This window comes from Taudactylus pleione, unplaced genomic scaffold, assembly GCF_031769625.1.
Source record: "Taudactylus pleione unplaced genomic scaffold, aTauple2 ptg000032l, whole genome shotgun sequence".
Taxonomy (NCBI): domain Eukaryota; kingdom Metazoa; phylum Chordata; class Amphibia; order Anura; family Myobatrachidae; genus Taudactylus; species Taudactylus pleione.
The window spans coordinates 26,640,169-26,655,327 of record NW_028284434.1 but is presented as its reverse complement, the minus strand read 5'-3'; the positions used below and the strand labels follow the sequence as shown (position 1 = coordinate 26,655,327).

Sequence of the window (15,159 nt, the reverse complement as noted above, 5' to 3'; positions counted from 1 at the left end):
GCTTTCAAAATGAATGAACAGGAATGCATATGTCGTCAGTGGAGGATCTTGTCTATTGAGTACAACACACATTTAAGAAGGTTAATTAATTAACAGATGTTTCCTCATACACTATGGCTGCAGCAGCAAACCGCCCTTCTCAGCGCACCAGCTCCCGTGCGAATCGGCTTGCGCCACTTGTCTTTTTTGTGTCTTTTTCATACGAAAATGCATCTTAGTCGCAAACGGGTGCAACCAACAGCTTCATGAGACTGCACTGATTCATTTTATATGTGACACTGGTATATCTGTGTGCGACAGAGTCTAAAGCTGGCCACACATCTAAAGATTATCTGTCCAAAGAGCCAATTAGTTGATTGGTTGGAATGAAAATCTGGTAAGGTATGGGAGTAATGGTGCGTACACACTGGGCATATCGTTATCGTTCAGTCGTCCACTTTATCGTCCATTTTTAACCACAAAAAGATGAACGATTAAGACGACGCGCGTTCCCGCGGGTCGTTTGTCATTATCGTTCATCGGGCTGACATGCAGGCCAACCTGGCGATCTCGTCAGGTTGCTGCATGTCAGGGAATGGGGGAGAGAGCCTGGCGCTGAACGATATCGTTAATGATATCGTTCAGCGGCTGTGCTCAATGTCATGAACGACATTGAGCACAGCCTGCCAGGGACACACTAGACGATATCACTCAGGGAGCATATCGTGTATTGTGTACGCACCTTTACTGACAATCAGCAATTTGCTCCCAAACGCTGGAAAATGGACAAAAACTGTTGTTTGATCTAAACTATTTGTTCAAACATTTAACAAACCTGTCTGTACGACCATTTTCATCTGTTTTCTGGCATTTAGGAGCAAATTGCTGATCAACATTTACTCCCATACATTACCAGATTTTCATTCCAACCAATCAAGAAGTTGGCTGGTTGGATGTAAGTTGGTCTAGTGTGTGGCCAGCTTTAGTCTATATATGAAGTTCCACAATGCAGCGCGGCAGCTTTTCCACACCAAGGTCATTTGCGCTTTGCATACATATTTAGTCGCACACAAAGTCACATATCAAATTAATCAGTGCAGTCTAGAGAAGCGGTTTATTGCATACGTTTTCAACTAAACCGCATTTTCGCTTGAAAAACACGCTCAGTGCAAGCCGAGTCGCATGGGACCTGGCTGCTTACTCGCGCCAGATGTCTCTCCCGTGCTGCATGGCGTATTGAGGCTCGGTGTAAGAGGACACATCTGTAACTGTACCAGACAGACCATAAAATGATATTACTTTTATTATCTCATTTTAACACTTATACAATGGTTGTAAAGACATTAGTAATATACAGTAAAAGTATTAAACAGCCATGCAAGAGGATATGTAACATATAGCCATACCAAATCACCCCAACAGTTATGGGTAACAAAACAGGTGTCATGCAACAGGTCATGCAGCGATTCGGATGATAAATTAGGTTATTTTGGAACATGTATGGGCTGAAAAGACTTCAGATCCCATTTAACGTCTGAATGGGATATATCAAATATTGATGGGAGAACTGGGAAATCCTGGTGCATTGTGATTAAATCTAGCAATCCATGACCTGCCTTGTGACCGCTTTACAATTTTAGGTTAAGAAAAACCTATGGCTCTCTGTATTTGGTTGCTAATATCATTAACACTGTTACAGCAATCAATGCGGGAAACATCCCTAAACATGACAACATGGACTGTGCCCAATATAACTATGTGCGACATAACCCATGAAACAATGGCTGTCCTAGGGCTAAAATAGGCGTCACCCCATAAGCGGACATGCCAGGCTACGGGTGTATAAAGCTTGCTTAAAACCCCTGTATTCTCTATTACCTGTAATAAAGGAGTATGAACATGAGACACGACATATGGCAGTCGTCGCCATTCACGGATTGCCAAACTGCTCGCCATCTCAACCAGCCGTTCGATAAAGTTCAGTTGCTGCTCCTCAGGGTGGCAAATGGCCAAGTAGCCACGGTACATGTTCACTTTCCATGCCATCTCCTTCGGGCAACTCAGCTCCACCTGGAGATATAGGTAAATGGCAGAAATGGTCAAATATGTTACCAGACTTCCCGTCAATAATCAAATCCAAAACACTACAAAGTAAAACAGTTTCCAAGTGACATGATATAAATGAATGGGCAACTGTGTATAAATGCTATGTCAAGATTTTACCTGTCTCCAATTACATCCAAATGCAACCCTGCTGTACAACTGTGATCTCTTATAGAATTAGATCTCTGAAGATTCTGTATGGACTTGTACCTGTGACTCTCTAATGGACCTCACAGCAAAGTGCCCCGGGCAGAACTTTAACCCAGGGAGCCTGTTCTGGGCCTTCCACTTGATGGATTTGGCAGACATCACATAATAAAACTTAATAACTTGAAAATGTAAACCCGGGCAACGCAGGCTACTCCAGCAAATATATATATCTATACATCGATGGCCAACCCTTGATAAAGGTGGACTAAGACCGAAACGGGCGTCGAGGAGGCCGGGAATTATGGCTGAAATCACTAGAGCATGATGTTGCCAAGTACTGTATTGCCTTATTTTGATGCTGGCTTGTTGGATGGCCTTTTTCTAAAGTGGAAATACATGTGCTTGATATTTTTCATACAAATGGTGGTGTACTGGTCTCCTGCTGTATGCTTTTATCACCTGCTTCAAGGTGGACTAATATATATATATATATACATTATATATATATATATATATATATATATACACATACACATACACTTGATGTCCCTCGCCATTCCCATTCTGTAGCTAATGACATACTTAGGCATAGAACATGCAACAAGATTACATAAGTACAAGATGTATAAAAGACTGAAAAAAGACAAAGTACATACAAATTAACAAATAATTTCACTAACTTTGGAATGAATACAATAAGATACAGAATTTTTAACGAATATAGAGACACCCCTGGATTTGGAGTTATGGGAGGCATAGGCGGCCACTTGGTAGCGGTATTTCGACAATTTTTCGTGTTTCTTGCAACATAGCTATGTCAATATTTAACTTATTTAAGTACGTGAGAATTTTTGTTCTCTTTACTGGGAAATTAATTCCCTCCACATTAAAAGTACAAAATGTTAAGGAGGCCATGAGAGAATTATCAAGGAGATTAAATTCATTATACCCTCAACGAGACATGGCGGATTAGCACAAAATATACAATGTAAATTGCGACAGTGGTCAGCTAGAGAAGCCATGGTACAAACTCCGTGCAGGGTTTCCCCGCATGAGGTGAGCTTAACCAGACAGGAGTGGAATAAGTAGGGACAGAGGAGAGTATCTTCAAACAAACAAATCATTTCACAATTACAACCTGAATGTTACATTGGGTAGATACAAAGGGAGAGAGGGGTGAGTGGGGTGAAGATTCTGCAGAGTTAGCAGAGGAGTGGTAGGCCTGAGTGAAAAGGAGAGTTTTAATGGCACATTAAAAGTGGGGAGGCGAGCAGAAAGTCAGGCTGAGTGTGAGAGGGCATTCCAGAGATTGGTAGCAGCGCTGGAGAAGTATTGACGGCAAGAGTAGGAAGAGAGGAAGATAGGTGGTCATTGTTGGCTGAGTGGGCGAGAGATAGTGTGAGTGGCGGAGACGTTGGAAAATGAGCGTGTGGTGGGGTAAGAGTATTTGGGGGCTTTGTAGGTCAGTCTGAATATGATTTTGTACTCAATAGGGAGCCAATGGAGTGACTAACAGATAAGGCAGCTGGGGTTGGAGGAGCAAGGGAGGAAAATGGTCAGTGAAGTTAAGGATGAATTGGAGAGGTGCATGGCGAGAGTAGGGTAAGCCAGAGAGGTGTATGTTACAGTAACCAAGGACAGGAGGGGATTAGGATGTGGAAGCTAGTGTTAGTGGTTTTTAGGTGAAAATGAGCTGGATTGTGGAAATATTATGAAGGTGAATGTGACTAGATACAGTACGAAGAGGGACTGAATTTAAAAGGGGTGAATGAGAGGAGACAGCCAAGGTGGACATCCAGAAAGAGGACTTGATAGACAGAGGAGAGGGAGATGTTGTGAATGGAATGCGAGAGGTGGGTGGAGGAGACAGGACCTTGAATGGAGGAAAGACAGTGAACTCAGTTTTAGATGTTAAGTTTCAAGAAGTGTTGGGAAATCCAAGATGCGATGGCCAACAGACCATTCGTACGGGAGAAGACGGAGTGTGAGACGTCAGGGCAGGAGATGTAACGTTAATGTTAATGTGCAGGAGAAATCAAATGACCCAGTCCTGTAATAAATAAGACAGGAACTATGTCTCTCTAGTGCCGTGAGCTTAAGAGGCTACAAACACATAAACAGACAAGACTGGCTCCTAACGTCAGGAAATGTCGGGTATCCTAATAAGTCACAATGTAAATACAGTTTCAAATAACTTGTTGAATATATGATTAATGTTACTGCTCACACATACAAAACTATACTTATTAAATATATTTCCAGATTGATATGCAATGATGTTGGGAAGACTGGTTACCTGTGAAACCAGCTGTTACTACCAACCAGATGCACATTACTATTATTTAAAAGAAGGTTTTTGGGATAACCACTACACTTCACATGCTTTTGCATATGTTCCTGACATGATTTAACCTCTCCTAAAATATCTGTGCCTTGATGGATATAAATATTTTATTAGACCTATTCTTTCCTCCGCTTCCATCTCAAAGTTTACTCAGAATCAGGTAAACACAATCTATTTCAAGATGCCATGACATTGCTTAAGATCAAATGAAAGGGAAGTAGTGACAGCACGGAGCACCAGGTTACAGGGAATTAATGTTTTAAATGTCTACGCTGCTTGCAAGACTACAGGAGCGGCTAGCGGTAAAACAACGCCTGCCACTGTTCTCCCTGTGGGGATGAGAATGACGTCCTCTGGCAACTGAAGAATGATGCACAAAACAACCAAAGTCAAACATCGGCAGTGGAACATTTAATCAGAGAAAACCAAAGGGATAGATGTCTTTATAACATGACTTATGGCTGGGAGATAGGATGAGAACGTTAGGACCTGAAATTTGTACAGGATTAAGCAGCTATTTGTCTATTTGGGTAGGGAAAAATAATTCTGGAAGAAAATCCATTTAGTATGTGCCAGTAATGAAGCCACTACAAACTGAATTAAGCTCCAGCATCACAATATAATCCTGTACAGCAGCAGTGCCCCAAACTCGGTCCTAAAGGCGTCCTAACAGTTCAGGCTTTAAGGATATCCACACTTAAGCACAGATGACTTAATTAGCACGTCATTGGGGGGAGATTCAACTCAGTGCGATTTAAATAGCGCCAGGAAGGAGTTCCCGGAACTATTAAATTGGGATGGGTACGGGATGCCGGCACTTGGGATCCCGGCAGTCAAAATCCCGACAGGGTTAGGATACAGGCACCTGTCGGTAGGTATCCTAAGCCTCCCCGCACCCTAAACCTAACCCTCCCTCCAACCCGCTACTTACCTTCGGGATGCCAGAGGATGGGATGCCGTTGCCAGGATTCTGGCGCTGGTATTATAAGCCCTGGCATCCCCTGTGCCGGGATACTGAATGTCCCCATTCAATTGACCGCACTGTGCCTGCACTTAGTCGGGAGATGCCGGTGATCGTGCCTTAAGTCGGGTGTTAAAATCATGGTAACAAGCATTCTCCGATTTAAATACCAGCCGCTATGCTGTTAGCGCATGCGCTAAACCGGAGAGCAGCATTGTGGCCCTAATATAGTCGGATTTCTGCTAGTACCCCAAGAGGGGGCGAGCAGATATCCTCTGGTTGGGAGTTTATAGTACAGTCAAATTGAATAGAGCCGGGAACTCCTTCCCGGAGTTTCTTAACATCGCACTGGATTGAATCGCCCCCAATCAGATTATACCATCTCTGCACAAGCATGGATAGCCTTCAAACCCGGACTGTTAAAAGTGCCTTGAAGAGCAAGTTTGGGAGGTTCAATCTGGACACGAAAATAGATAACTCCCTATGATTTTGTAAAGAGTAAAAGGAACAGTAACCCATAGTGCAACAGTCATGAAAGGGTTACAGTTTTAAAGGATTTTATTTTACTTATTTTCTTTAAAAAAAAGAAAAACCCACCCTACTCATTGGATATTTCCCTCTCTTCTTGTCCTGAACACAGACTCTGCAGTTCTCTGTGGAGTTTGTACAGAGTTAAGAAACTTTGTAAACTAATCACATAATGGCTCGGTGGGAAATTGATACATAAGCAACTAGGGGGAGAGAACAATACTGCACATGAAACACACCATCAAGACACAGGCTCCTATTATTAAGCTGCAGATTACCGCTGCTGAGAACGTCGCTTGCCAAAACAAGAATGCGCCCTGACATTTTTTTACAAAGTATAAATTCGGCTACGGCAACAGAATCACAATGTATAGCTTTAGCTATTTTTTTCCTGTGGTCCATTAGTACATGCCTCATTACAGGGAAATACAGGGCTGTGCCTGCAGTCACTGGTGGCTGTCATCTCCACTTAGCTTGTGAACCATCACTGCTAGGACATGTCAGATGTGATCAATTCTCTTCCTTTCATTTCGGGGATTAAATAGTGACTGTAAAATGGATCAACTCTTGTCTAAGTGGGAAGTAATGCAGTCTATAGAAAGGCGTGTGTGTCAATCCCAAAATCATTTACAGATAGACATTCATTTACTTAGATCTTAATCTAGTTGATGAATAAAAACATTTGTAATGCACAAAACACAACTATCCCCAAATCAAAGTGTTTCTGACATCATCCATTATTTATGGCATAGGTGGTGCTAGGCATTTGCGGGCGCCTTAGCAAAAGTGTGTTTGTTTGTTGAAAGTTAATAAAAAGGGGTCTTGTATTGCCCCTCCCCCCTTCCCCCAGCTGCAGGGCCAGTATCAGCTGCATCTCCCACTGCAAATTCAGTTACACCCCTCCCCACCCGGTTTTAGCAGGACTGTCAGTGCGCAAAGGAACAAGGTAAACCAGAAATCGCTGAAGGATGGCGTGCTGGGCCCGTGACCAGTCTCATTTAAACTCTACCAATTATTTGAGTTTCCTGAATTTCTCTCCAGATATTGTTTTGTTCACCAATACCTTGGTATTTACTATTCCACCTATTACTATTATGCCTGGCCTGCGGACAATGGAAATCGAAACAATTCCCAAATGTCTACGTAAACATGTCAGCTAACAGATATTGAATCTTTATACTAGGTTATCTTCTGATCATGGTTCAACTCCTCCTGCTTCACTTCGCTGAACTTCATAAATGAAATGACTGCAAAGCTGACTACTTGGTGATCCATCAACCCCCACCCCAGAAAAAAAAAATACAAAAGCCAAAAAAGGATACTTATTGCTATAAAATAAATGAAAGGAAAGTGACCTGTATAGCTGGAAACCAAACATTACACAACTTTTCTAACTGTTCTACTGCCCTCTAGAAATATACTGCAGGCCTTCAGTATTTCTCCCCCTCAATTAGACCTGAACTGCATTGCAGGGAAAGCTGGGAATATTGTCTGCAGCCGTCTGTATTGGAGATGCAGAACTGTTACTCATGTTTATCAGAACCTGATCTGGGACAGCAGACAAGCAGACCTTTCATCCCTATCTGATGCACTAGCACATCAAACACACAAGTCGTCTTGGCCAGAAACACTTCTTATTGAAATTTCCAGTCACTTCCTCTCTAATGCATTCATGATTTCCAGCAGATTCAAAGAAAACGCCTCACACATTTACTTTCATAATTCTTAATAAATGTACTAATATTAGGCAGCATTATAGTGAAAAATTCACATTACCATTGGTTACCCAATCTATTTACTTGTGAGCTTGAGATTTTAGATGACACGTATCAATTCAGCTTGCTAAGATACCCATCAGAGCTCTTACATCCCATCTTCCCTCCCCTATAACAGAGCTTCACCCCCCTCCCTTCAATCTTACAGAGCTTGGCTAGCAGATAGGACTTTGTTTTTTAAAAGCATTCACAGCACTCAATGCATCTATCGTACTTGACCTTCAGCTCTAGGGTGTCTGGGACGTCCCTGTTCTTTTGAACTCTCCATCCGCAATCTCACTAATTAGCGCTGCTAAATATTTCCTGAGGGGTGAACTGTGCTACTAAATAATCAGCAGGCCACTATTCCAATGTGTTTACTGGTGCTACAACGTCCCATCTATCTGAAATACAGCTCCCCGTTTCTTCTATAGGCACCTTCATTTGCATTAAATAACCGCCTCAGTAGTAAAAAACAAAAAACTATATATAGATAATAAAAATATATATATATATATATATAAACAACTGGCCCTTAGGGTCTAAAATTAAATTCTTACGTTGTACTAAGGGGCAAGGAAACCAGCAAAAATTGGTCAGACAATGGAAGCCATTGGATCTAAACGATCACACGCTTGTTGCCATGTTATTTGTGCTGAGAATACTTGTGGGAGCAAAAACAACGGCACCCTACCAAAACGGCAGCAGCTAGCAACCAGTCCGTCACCATGTATCGTCTAATCTTTATAACTGTTACCTGCGTCTGAACCTTCTCATACAATAGTCTTATGCGGAGTACACGCTAGGTTGATGGATCAGCCACTTGGCCGACCCGCCGTCCTATCTGACGATTGATAAATGCATATACACTTACCAATCATCCGCCCGTTGTGTCTGGCCTGATGTCACAACTTGGAGGACATTTAAATTTGCACACCCAGTTGAGCTTTCACTCATAGCCGTGTCCCTGCAGCATGTGTACGGGTGATTGGCAGGTCGTCCGTACACACCAGCAGATCCACCGATGTATCTGCAGATGTCTGTGAATGACGTCATTTACAGACAACCTGGCGACGCGCTTGCGATATATCGGCTGTTCGATAGAACAGCTGATATACTGCACAGTGTGTACCCAGCATGGCAATCATTAACTTTACAGTGGTAAAACTATAGGTGTATCACATGTATCGCCCTGCCAGTACTCTTATTATAGTTTGCAGCAGCAGCTGCCTGGCAATTGAGCGTTGCTACTCAGCTTCGGTCTATTATTCTTCAGAGTTTTTTATCTCTCTGAAGCAGAAGTGCAGACACCTTTTTACTGGACAGGTGCAGCATGTACCTATATTGTCAAGTTCCCTATTTATATTCATGCCCATAGACTTTTTACATCTCCAGCCCTTCAGTAATTAAAGCTGAAAACATTCAAGTCCTCTAAATGGCACAGACCAGCAGATTATCACTTAAATCCCAATTCCTGTCAGGAAATTGTGGCCTTAAACGAGGGTTAATACATTGTATAAAAAAATAATAATAATGTAAACGTAGTTTGGTAGAAAGTACTTTGTAAACTTTGCAAACTCTTTCCTTAAATGACATACAGTTCCCATTGGCAGAATGAAACTAGGAAAGAGTCCAATGGATTGTATAAGTGAAAAATGACTTCCTCCACCACACACAAACAGGGACACTGTTAATCACTTTACCCCGTAGTGGCCTGTAAATGCCCAATGCAAAAATACAATTACTCTTACAAACGAGAACACAAAGCAGCTTGTTCTATGGGAAGGACATTTCCCGAACACACAAACACAGGGGGAAGGAGGGTTTCAGGATGAATAATAAAAAAAAATGTACTTAAAATGCAGCAGAAAAAGTAGGGTCACCATGACAAATCATTGCTCTTTTGGACAATGCCCTATTTCCAAATGGGCACCCCCAAGAGTGGGTGCTTTATTGGGAGCCCTAGCGCGGAAGTCACAGCTGCTGATAACCACAGTACGCTGTGGACAGGAGGTATGTATGTGACCAAGGTGACACCTGATTGGCCACAGCTCCTGTCCATGTACGTGTCACACTAGTAACACCTCTAGCCTGGACAGAGGACAACCTATTAAATCTGTGGGGGTCTACTACCAATATCTGCCCTTTCTTAAAACTGAGGTTTAAAAAAAAAATCAATATTAATATTTTAATAACATTTTGTGCAAATGCTGAAGTTTCTTATCACAAGTTTTATACGATAAAAACCATAAGCTTCATTTACAGTCAACAGTCAAGTAATTACAAAGGAAATAGATTTATTCAGAACCGAACCAATGATTGCAAATCTGACTGCCAGATCTAGTCTGGGTTCCAGGCCGGAAAATGTTAATAATCCCTGCTCTAAAGCAAAACATGACAGTATTAAAACAAAAACATTTATTTGCAATATGCCTTACTTGCCAGAAACCGCAGCTGTGTTCTAAATCAAACAGATTCCCTAAAGAGGCATTTATTGCCTCAGTGAAATGAGCTGTAATGCTGACTTTGTGCAAACATAGTGAGTAAAATCGAGGGAACATATCAAAACAGGCTGCCGGCGTGAACGGAGTGCATTCTGACCTGTACGAGGGCTTCTTTCATAGCGGTCCAATTAGACACTCGCCAAGAGCATTCAAGGACGAGGTACGGATTGATGTGGCCTTTTGATTGGCCGTATTCTGTCAGTGCCTCCCATTGGTTCAGCTCTTTAGAGCAGCTATGAAAGTGAGAAAGCACAGCATTGAGACTGATGCATCAATGAAACCACAACAAACTGTTTTCTCAGAAAATGACTATTTAATAATTTGTGTATAAGCCTCTTATGTGCAACTACTGATGTGTCCTTGTACACCGAGCCTCAATACGCCATATGGCGTGCGTGATCTGCATCGAGCGGTGTAGTGTAGCAACTTTTTCTTTCATTTGCATCTAATTCGCACAGCATGCGCAGCAAAAAGCCACTCAATCTGTACCGGGGAATCCGTGCTGCTACTTTAACTGCACAGGAAGTAGTCCTAAATATGTACACAGTCTCATATGAAGCTCAACGGAGCTTGGCGTCAGAATAAGCCGCACCGGCTCCATTGTAGCACTTACACAGATTCAGACCTACTCGCACACAGATGTACATGTGTCACATATCAAATTAATCAGTGCAGTCTCGTTAAGTGGTTTTGTTGCATCACATTGACTAAAGGGCATATTTGAGGCAAAAGGATGTGAAATACACACTTTGCATAATTTGAGTCGCATGGAACATGTCGCGCAGAAAAAGGCTGTTTGGAATGACTGGGGCAATAGTGTAGGAGGACACGTATGTATAAAAAGGAGCCGCATTCTGGAAAAAGCCTTAAAGCTTTTCTACCACCCGAGTAAAGTAGTGTACTAAGATGCCCCTCTGTTGAATGCGCACGTTTTACAATACAGAATCATTAGGAATAATAACCAACTGGCGGCAGAAGGCTTTATAAGTGGGAGGACCAATCACAAGCTGTAATCTCTTGATAAAGACTTGTGATTGGCCCTCCTGCTCCTCCCCTTTCCCCGCTAGATTTTCAGAAATAGGAGCCGCAGTAAAAACAAAGACTACTCGGGGCACTAGTCAAGTGGAAATAATAGTAAGAATAAAATGTTACAAGGTGGTAAATAGTGTTGGTGCATATAAACTGGCTTTGGAGAACTAGCTAAATTGCAAAACAACACCATACATTAACTCATCTACTCTAAAGTCTGAGAAATTGTTGAAAGGTTATTGCCACTGGTTGTCACATGAAGAAGTTTTCAGAATGTAATCCATTAATACCAAGGATGCAATCATAGAGAGAAATAAATGTCTATGGGGTAGATGTGTAAAGTAAAATTGGAAGTATTAGGCACTGGATCTATTATGACAGGCAGAATTATATCGTTGCTATGGGCAACACTTTCACTTTGCCATTTTAGACATAGTAGATTTCTTTTTACCCTTTTTTTCCTGTATATTTTACTGTACAGTCATTAAAAATGAAAATTCCTCTACTTAAACGCTTTTTACTTTTAAAAAATGTCACGTTTTATTTTTTATTTTGCAAGGGGAAAAGAATTGGCATAATTCCCACTTACCGAATCCAATGATCTTCCCATAACTGATATTCGGGGAAAACAGCTGGAGATGCATTGTTCCTTTCATGTTCCTTTTTGGCCTTTTCCATTGCTTTTTCATGCGTTTCTTGGGCCTAAAAAGAACAAAAGCCGAGAAGAATCAATAACTACGTCTACGGGGTCTGTACGCGCGCATTCTGCAACTACAGACGGATCAATATGTTCACACATCTACAGACACGTGGAAGACAGATTGGATGATACCAGCTGTCCTTCTTCGCTTTTAAAGGCACTTAACGTCTGAAAAACAGATCAGCATATGTCCCCAGTTCATTAAATGTCCTACTTTCTTCAGATCCAGATAGCACAGATAAGTTCAGTGAGTTTTTTCATCTCCTGAATAATAAACCGTGCAGAACTCGTTGTGGAAATGCACAGAGAGAAGAGGCTATGGCTCCAGTGTAAAAGCACAATACGGACAGTAACCTTGTGCAGACTCCCTATGCAGGACACTAGATAGAGAATGGAGGATGTAGTATAGGTGTTATAGGAAAGTGATTTTCAATGGTGCTGTATTCATGGGAGATAACTCATTTAATTGGTGGTTTTATTTGCTGTAGCAGAAATCTCTGTAGGTTCAAGTGTTTGGAGCAGAGACCTATGCAGTCACTGTGTGGTTGCCATTGCTATACCCTTGAATATGGATGAGTGATGTAGTAATAGAAGGGTTAATGGAGAAAAAGAATAGGGAACAAGAGCTCAGGTTGGCACTGCACTTATATTTGGAAAGTCATGTACGGGCGCCTTGCAGGACTTTTAGTAGAATATGCTCTTTCACTAAGATTTAAGTCATAATATAATAAGTGGATAGCAAAGGGTTAACTGAGAAAAAAAAATCTGTATAAACAGGTTAAGGCAGTGGTTCCCAATCTTTTTTGAATCACGGCGCCCTAGTGCATCAGCACTGTTTTCACGGCACCCCTAAGCCAAAAGTTTGGTACTGAGAAATTCAGAAGACAATGCAGTGAAGTAGTACAGTGATATAAATTGTGCTCACCTGTCATCCTTAGGTTTGGTTATATAATGGTGGACAGATTTGTGCTTCTGTTTGTGCACATATTTACATTATATTGACCATAAAGAATTTGACTTGGTGCTGGACCACCATCCTGAGGCACCCCTGCAAGTGTCCCGAGGCACCCCAGGGTGCCACGGCGCACAGTCTGGGGACCTCTGGGTTAAGATTACCAAATGCAGTGGTAAGTGAAGGCTCTCTCAGAATCAGTGTACTGTATAATAAAATCACTTGCAGTCCTTGTTGGTAAGTGAACAGTTAATCAGGAAGAAGTCACTATCAGTAAGAGAAGGGATCCGCACGATGTAAAACACTGCTGTGTAACAAGGGTTTGAGCAAGAAGGCTGTGTAGAGAGTATGGCTGCCGGAAGAACAGGATGGATTGGGAAATTAACAGGAGGGAAGAGAAAAGGGCACACTCTGCCATATGTTTCCAAAGAGACTTGCAGGGTTGTGGAGGAAACGAAAACCCACTATGATTGCGTACAGTATAGACCAGTGGTGGGGAACCTTTTTTCTGCCGAGGGCCATTTTATTATATATAACATTATTTGCAGGCCTGGTGCAGGCCACGCCACCTCAGTGTGACATAACACGGGGCAGGGCCACAATCACCAGTGATTACAGCAATGCCCGGAGCATCCTGAGGATGCTCCAGGGAGCTGTAAGGACAGCGATGTGACCATCTGCAGCATCCTAAAGACGCTCCAGGCAGCACTGCTGCATAGATTCTAGCTGCAGGCTGCCATTCTAGTTACCATGATAGCCAGATGAGGCTAGCAGAAAAAAATCTCTGAGGGCCAGACCAAATGATTCTGCGGGCCTTATAGGGTTCCCCATCCCTGGCATAGACCAACAAAGACAACTCTGAAAACTCTAAAATCGGGGTGTTGTGATATTCAGTAGACTATGGACTGAGTAAGGACCAATAATATACAAAACTTTTCTAAATTTCCAGTTGGTCTAGGTAAGGTACAGATTACCACTGATCAGGCTCTGTGCGTCTCCCAGAGGGGTGAGAGCAGACTGCAGACTCTGGATACTGTGCAGCATCAGTGAATGAAGCAGCAGGGATAGACAATGAGGGGAAGAGGAGGAGCGTGCAGTCTGGCACCTAGAAGAAGTCAGAGAGGGGGAAGTCTAATACTCAGATTTCTTACTTTCCAATGCAAGGTGTGTAGAGGGGAAGGAGAAGAGTCCAAGCAGGGAGAGTCGCTGCAGTCTTCCAGCCTCCTGGTGTCCCAACTACAGTAGGGATAACCATGGTGGTGTCTCAAGGATACTTTCACTTGCAGGTCTCTTTAGAGCTAGGAAGAGTCATTGGACATCTAGCTGCATTACTATCTTGCTTTGCAGCGATGAAGTATAGGCCAATCCGTTGTCTACAGTGACTTATTATTATGGATTATTGAATGTTCATCATACTCCTATATAGTCAGAAAATACTACTCTTAACTTGAATTACTGGTTGTAGCACACCGGTCTTGGTGAGCATTACACGTTCCCTTACCATGAACCTGAATTTAGCTTTGCAATTTATATTTACGCAGACCAAGAGAACCGGTTACTCTACCTGCTCAAAGAAGCCGTGCTGCTCATATGCAATAGCTGTTGCGGTTTCTGGAAACTTGCAGCGCTTCTGCCACAGACCAGCCCACATGTCTTCCTCTTGGAGGAGGGAATATAATTCTGCCAAAGAATCAAGGATCTCCTGAAAAAGATATGAACAGGTATTTGTAGACATCGCAGTTCAAAATCTTAGGAGGACAACTAAGCGCAAAAAACTAAAATTCTTATAAAACATAAAAAAATTAAATTTGTAATCAAAATACAACAAAAGCAAAAAGTCTTATAACCCCTCCACAGGTTAAAGACACTGGCTAAAGAGGTATTGACAACAAAGCTCAAATGATAAAGCAAAATAGATCAGAGACGCATGCTGTTATAACCCTATTCTTTAGTTCCCATCTGTATGAACCCATGGATCCACAGTCAGCAAAAATATTGGTTACCTAGGAGACCATCAATAGATCAGAGACGCATGCTGTTATAACCCTATTCTTTAGTTCCCATCTGTATGAACCCATGGATCCACAGTCAGCAAAAATATTGGTTACCTAGGAGACCATCAATAGATCAGAGACGCATGCTGTTATAACCCTAT

At 42.2% G+C, this 15,159-nt stretch overlaps 1 protein-coding gene across 1 annotated transcript in view; it reads right to left on the bottom strand.

Moving 5' to 3' along the window:
* The window catches only part of TRRAP (transformation/transcription domain associated protein), a 159,652-nt gene that overhangs the window by 46,037 nt on the left and 98,456 nt on the right, over window positions 1–15,159 (bottom strand). The window contains exons 54-57 of the mRNA XM_088451971.1: window positions 14,569–14,706; window positions 11,942–12,054; window positions 10,421–10,556; window positions 1,858–2,049 (exon numbers count right to left, since the gene is read on the bottom strand). Coding sequence (XP_088308097.1) covers window positions 1,858–2,049; window positions 10,421–10,556; window positions 11,942–12,054; window positions 14,569–14,706 — 579 coding nt within the window. The remainder of the gene's footprint in view (window positions 1–1,857; window positions 2,050–10,420; window positions 10,557–11,941; window positions 12,055–14,568; window positions 14,707–15,159) is intronic.